Raw genomic sequence first — 6,742 nt, forward strand, 5'->3', positions numbered from 1 at the left:
ACACAACCGTTCAAAAATTTGGGGTCGGTAAGATTTTTTTTAAGGCTTTTTTCAAAGTAGTCTCTTATGTGCACCAAGATGTTTATTTGATCAGAAACACAGGAAAAACTTTAATATTGTGAAAATATGATTACAATTTAAAATAACTGTTTTCTATTTTAATATATTTTAAAATGTAATTTATTCCAGTGATGGCAAAGTTCAATTTTCAGCATCATTACTCCAGTCTCTAGTGTCACATGATCCTTCAGAAATCATTCTAATATGCTGATTTGCTGCTCAAGAAACATTTCTTATTATTATTAATGTTGAAAACAATTGTGCTACTTAATATTATTGTGGAAACTGTTTCTTTTTTTGCAGGATTCTTTGATGAATAGAACATTGAAAAACAACTGAATTTATTTGAAAATATTTTGTAACAAATGTTTTTATTATCAATTTAGATCAATTTGCATGCATCCTTTCTGATTACAAATATTAATTTATATATAAAAAAAAAAAATAATAATAATATTGACCCCAAACTCTTGAATGGTAGAGTACATATAAACATACACACCTTTAGCTGGGGAGACAGACTGCAGCCGCTGGACTCAGCAGGTGAGTTGGGCTGCCCACTGGAATGAGAAGGACTGTCTGGAGATGGTGTGGATGGGGTTGCAGGTGAAGATTCCTCTAATTGTGGGGTCTGAGACTTGGGGAAAGCAATCAGGCAAGTTTCTAGATCTGGCGAGGCAAAGCTCTCACTTGGAACCCTGTAGATACAGTCAATGCATTTTATGCCTTTTTGATACAAATTTGGATGGGATACAGTTTAAGTTTCAAATGCAATTCAAATACTTATTATTAGACAATCCCTGTATAACCCTTTTACCTGGCTCGGTCTGGGATGGGATCTTCTGCGTCACCAGTAGGCCTGGAGGGGGAGGAGAAGATGGTGGGATGAGCAGGTGGTGACCTTCCACCAAGGGGCGTTCTGGAGGCTGGCTCCATCAAAGAAGGACTGACAGAGATCCTTTCACTGAATGAGAAAAAAACAAACTTTCAGTAGATGGCCACAAATCTGCAAAATCAGAAACAATACAGAACCAAACTGAGCATGGCACTATAGCAACACCAACATCATGGATTTGATTCCCAGTGAATGCATGAACTGATAAATGTAAATGTAAAGGGGGGCATTCACAATGACACAATGACAATCACCAGTGATTTCTGAGCTTCTTTTTGACTACTTGATTGCGGAATCCAATCCTGTATCAGGTAGTGAATCACTGTCTGCACTCAAACACTATCAGGTAAAAAGGTGCAAAACTGTCACTGGGCCAGTACCCTTTCAAAAGGTACTAATATGTACACTTTGGAAAGGAAAGGAAGGAAAGGATGTGACGTGTGGCCAAGTATGGTGTCCCATACTCGGAATTTGTGCTCTGCATTTCACCCATCCAAGTGCACACACACAGTAGTGAACACACACACACACACCGTGAACACACACCCAGAGCAGTGGGCAATCATTTTTGCTGCGGCGCCCGGAGAGCAGTTGGGGGTTCAGTGCCTTGCTCAAGGGCCTCACCTCAGTCATGGTATTGAAGGTGGAAGAGAGCGCTGTACATTTACTCCCCCACCTACAATCCCTGCCGGTACCGAGACTCGAACCCACAACCTTTGGGTTACAGACTCTCTTACCATTAGTTCACGACCGCCCCTAATATGTATGTAATTGAGTACTAATATGTACCATTTAGGGTTAAGATGCACCTTTTAGCTTTTGTACCTTAGGGTACAGACCCAGTGACAGCTTTGTACCATTTTTCTAAGAAATCATTGGTAGAGTACACAGCTAACAGGGAATGTTCTCTGAACTTTCTGGCAAGGTTCACTCAAATTTATGAACAAAAATTCTTCAAGTAGCACTGATAGAATATTTGTCCAAAGTTATCCGATCTTTAATAACATTCTCAGAACATTAGCACAGAAACAATATTTATGCATCATTTCTGAATGTTTTTCAGAAACATTTTATGTTGGATGTGTTTATTTATTTACGTATTTTTTTTATTTTATTTTTTTGCATGTTACTACTTGCAAGTTTCAGGCAGTTCAGAGATCATTCAAAAGTAATGTTTTCCATAATGTTTACAAAATTCTAAAATGCAACATTTCCATAATGAGTATTTAAAAACGGAATGTTCTGAATGTCCAGAGAACATTCTGAAATAACGTTTACTTAATGCAAAACGTTCCTATAGAACATATTTTTGTTAGCTGGGTAGTTTATGCGTCACATTGCTGTTTATTTGCATAAAGTTTAAGCTCTGACCAGATTTGTAGCATCATTGTCTCTGGTGTCGCCTCTGCTTTGGTCATCATTCCCATTCTCACCTGTGAATAAATGCTCGGCAGGTGTCAGCGACATGCTCCATCTGCAGATAAGTGGCAGCCGCGAGCACGTCAGATACTGTCCGGGGCGTGAGAGGGAGGCAGGAGGTGTACATGAAGTCTAGCAGCAGGGACACGCTGCCTGCGTCCAGCCCCACCGGCAGGGTGAGAGAAAACCCCCGCTCACCGCCAGCACCGGCCGCTCGACGAGAGAAGAGAGTATAGAAGAATCCACTGTGAAAAAACACATATGTTTACTTAGGTGCAAAAAAAAGGTAACCAAACATGGATTCAAAAATGTATTTAAAAAAACTCTGAATGTAGAAACAGTGGAAGATCTTAATAAGAGAAACAAAGAAACAACGTTTCAACCAACAGCAAACTCTAAAAACAAAAAAGTGTGTCTACGATATGAGACAAAAGATATAAGAATACGATCTCATGCAGTTGTGTGCTAATGTCTTCAAACAAAGACAAATCTTGGCACAAACAGGAAAAAAGGCCGAGGGGGGCAGGACAGAAGGAGTGAGGGAGGGTGAGAGAAAGTGACTGGCTGTACATCCTGGCACTCCCTGTTGACAAACCTGCACGCGATGAGCACGGCGCAGTGGGCGCGCAGCTCGGCGGTGCCCACTAGCAGCGTGGCATCTGTAAGGATGTCCCGATGCCGCAGTTCATTTAAGTTCAGCAACACGTCGTTGGAGTGACGGGTGAACTCCTTAATGTAGCCCTTCACCTCCATCACATCGGCGGCAGCAGCGTGCTCGGAGTAGCTTAGGTATCCCTCTTCCATTTGCATTAATTTTTCTGTTTGATAAAGGATGTAAACATTTTTACTACGATATGAGACAAAAGATATAAGAATATGATCTCATGCAGTTGTGTGCTAATGTCTTCAAACAAAGACAAATCTTGGCACAAACAGGAAAAAGGCCGAGGGGGTAGGACAGAAGGAGTGAGGGAGGGTGAGAGAAAGTGACTGGCTGTACATCCTGGCACTCCCTGTTGACAAACCTGCACGCGATGAGCACGGCGCAGTGGGCGCGCAGCTCGGCGGTGCCCACTAGCAGCGTGGCATCTGTAAGGATGTCCCGATGCCGCAGTTCATTTAAGTTCAGCAACACGTCGTTGGAGTGACGGGTGAACTCCTTAATGTAGCCCTTCACCTCCATCACATCGGCGGCAGCAGCGTGCTCGGAGTAGCTTAGGTATCCCTCTTCCATTTGCATTAATTTTTCTGTTTGATAAAGGATGTAAACATTTTTACAACCACAATTTTAACTAATAATTATGCAGTTCAGAAAAAAATGCAGTTAGCAACAATATAATAGAAATTAAATATGCATTGATTTTTATACATAATATTATCATTTAATATGCATATTTACAAAATGTTAAAAAAAACACAAGACTTTTAAAGCCAGTTAGGACTTACTGATAATTATAAATAATATTATAATTAAATCTGTATATTTATACAGGGTTAAAGATATAAAACAAGACTTTTAAAGCCAACTAATATTTATTGATATTTATAAATAATATTATAATTTAATTTGTATATTTATCAAATGTTAAAAATATAGACCAACATTTTAATTAAGGTTAATTAAATAACAAGTCTAGTCATATGAATTATGGTCCTGTGAAGCTTTATCAGAAAATATGTTCAGTAAACATAAGCACATTTTTACCTGATAAAGATGACAAAATTTGATTCAAAAGCGTCTATCTGGGGAGGCCAGCTCCCTACTCGTACCTGCCATCAAAAAAATAAAGAAAATAAATAATTCTAACTCGCATGCATCAAGTAAAACATCTTTAAAATAACATTTTATTTTATAAACAATGTCATTTATACGACAACTTCACATCTGCAGGTATCAGAAGCATTCTGCAAAACTGTGAAATACAATTGTGATGCACTGACTATTGCATTAGTCTAGTTAGTAGCGAAACGTCTAATGGGCACAGTAAAGTTTTATACACATTTTTTTTTTTATAAAATTACTAAATTTCACACCACCTTTTAGCAAATGCATCATAATAATTCAAAGTAAAAAAGTTTAACTGCAGAATTTGAGAACAGTGGAAAAATGACCATATTGTCATTCATTCATCACATTTTGTCCACAATGGGCCTCCACCCATGAAAATGATGAAACCTCATTCATAACACCTCTTTAACTGAGTAAGGATCCATGTGGTTGGAGCATAACAATCAAAAAGCATCACATTTTTGAGGAACTAAATGGAAATGGGAATTCATATGCTAAAAGTAAAACTATTTGTCTGCAAGAAAACATCTATACAATCTAAATATGCATTAAAAAGATTTAATGGAAAACTCACCCCGACCAGCAGGGACGAGAACACACGCCGCCCTGTTCTTACAGTCTCTCTCTTCTGATCCCAGTTTCAAACAAGCCACACACACACGATCTAACCTCCCTCACTCAAGCGTGTCTCTGAAAAACTGACCAGTCTGACCTAAGAGAGAGTATCCTTTATAACGCTGGGCAGGAAGTCTCATTCAGTCAGGGTGTTTATTTCCTGTGTTAGTAGAAGCTGCCTTTTCACACTGCTCCTGGGTCAGTTTTGTGGCGTTTCTTATAATGACTGAGGTCCGGATCTAGATGGTCTCTGATCAGGGGAAAAAAACACCAAGCTGAATCCCCCTCTGCTGCCCACGCGCTGGAAGCTCAGCGGGAAAAGGCTCCAAGCCCCTGTGTGTCAGTATTTATAGTTGTGTATTAGAGCTCTGTTGTGTTTAATGATGACAGGAAAGTGGGTAGAGTGCTTTTTGATGCATGTTGCGTGTTTTGCAGATGTTTGTATGGAAGTGAAGAATTCAGGGAATGTAGGTTTGTGTGTTAGAGTGTGTAAATGTGTTGGCTTGCGTGGGCTTCTGATTATTGTCAACGGGTCAGATGTCCTGTCAACACTGTCCAGGAGTTCAGATAACCAAAGCAAACGTGCATGACCCAGTCTCTGTCCAGGACAAGGGAAACTGTCTCAGAGGAAGTTTGTGCAAATACATCAACTTAGTCATATAAGAATTCTTCTGACAAGCTTGTCTTTTGAGGATTGAGACCAATGACAAAGCAAATAAATATAAGATCAGACAGAACTGTGCAATATAATGCTGCAAAATACATTTTTAAATGATTCTGCTCAAATGACAGTCGAAAACGGTTAGTGCTTAATATTTTTGTGGAAACAGTGTTTTTTCATCAAGGTTGCTGAATAGGAAGTTCAAAAGAACAGCATTTATTTCAACAATTTTGTAACGATGTCTTGACACTTTTGATCAATTTAATGCATCCTTTCTGAATTAAAGTACTACTTCTGTTGATCAGGAGTTTGAAATTATAATAATATCAGAAAAGAAATAATATTATTAATTTTTTTCAACATTCAACTTCACCAAATAAAGAAAATAATATATATATGTATCATAAGAATAAACTCATAAGAATAAATAATAACCATTCTAAACACGAAAAGAGCCACATCTAAGTAAACAGCAATTAATCAGAGGGGTAATGACAAAATATTATAATAAATTATATTTATATATCAACTAAATCCAACAAAATCCCAGCTTTTTAGATACATTTTATCCACTAATCTACATTTGAGGATAAAATGCTTAGCAAAAAAAAAAGAAGAGAATATTATTAATCAAAATCCTATATGTACTGTATATAGGATTCCCATATTTAATATCTACATTGAGATGTCATTCATGTATAGCACAAACATTGCAGGTTAAGTATTGAACCAAAGTCTTGCCTTAACTAAATCAACTCCAGTACTTTGAGGATACATTAGTAATCTAAGTAGGCCATCTGAAATGAGTCTGGAGAGTTAACTTTCTATAAGTAATTTAGAATGGACTGATTGAACCAGGTTACACAGTAAACATGGCCTAAACAAAGGGCATGACCTTAGTTCAGACCAAAGATAAGCAACACGAATGCAGCCAGGTCAGCAGGTATGGCCAAATTAGGCCTCACCTGCCTCTCTCAAGGGTTGCCGGAAACCTCTGTCTGGCTTCCTGTGACAGGAGAGTGTGTGTGTGTGTGTGTGTGTGTGGGCGCGCGCGCTTCCCATATTTAATATCTACATTGAGATGTCATTCATGTATAGCACAAACATTGCAGGTTAAGTATTGAACCAAAGTCTTGCCTTAACTAAATCAACTCCAGTACTTTGAGGATACATTAGTAATCTAAGTAGGCCATCTGAAATGAGTCTGGAGAGTTAACTTTCTATAAGTAATTTAGAATGGACTGATTGAACCAGGTTACACAGTAAACATGGCCTAAACAAAGGGCATGACCTTAGTTCAGAC

General features: G+C 38.4%; 1 protein-coding gene across 2 annotated transcripts in view; it reads right to left on the minus strand.

The window, feature by feature from the left end:
• Positions 1-4,844, minus strand: part of bcl6b (BCL6B transcription repressor) — a 13,319-nt gene extending 8,475 nt beyond the window's left edge. The window contains exons 1-6 of one of the 2 annotated variants that reach the window (XM_016469888.1): positions 4,738-4,844; positions 4,080-4,144; positions 3,400-3,622; positions 2,389-2,619; positions 878-1,024; positions 563-758 (exon numbers count right to left, since the gene is read on the minus strand). In XM_016469888.1, the coding sequence (XP_016325374.1) occupies positions 563-758; positions 878-1,024; positions 2,389-2,619; positions 3,400-3,614 (789 nt within the window). In that variant the 5' untranslated portion in view covers positions 3,615-3,622; positions 4,080-4,144; positions 4,738-4,844. Of the gene's footprint in view, positions 1-562; positions 759-877; positions 1,025-2,388; positions 2,620-2,969; positions 3,189-3,399; positions 3,623-4,079; positions 4,145-4,737 lie in introns of those variants that run through there. The other variant, XM_016469890.1, reaches the window with a different exon arrangement.
• Positions 4,845-6,742: the final 1,898 nt, after the last annotated feature.

The sequence above is a fragment of the Sinocyclocheilus anshuiensis genome, unplaced genomic scaffold (genome assembly GCF_001515605.1).
Source record: "Sinocyclocheilus anshuiensis isolate Anshui unplaced genomic scaffold, SAMN03320099.WGS_v1.1 scaffold1968, whole genome shotgun sequence".
Classification (NCBI taxonomy): domain Eukaryota; kingdom Metazoa; phylum Chordata; class Actinopteri; order Cypriniformes; family Cyprinidae; genus Sinocyclocheilus; species Sinocyclocheilus anshuiensis.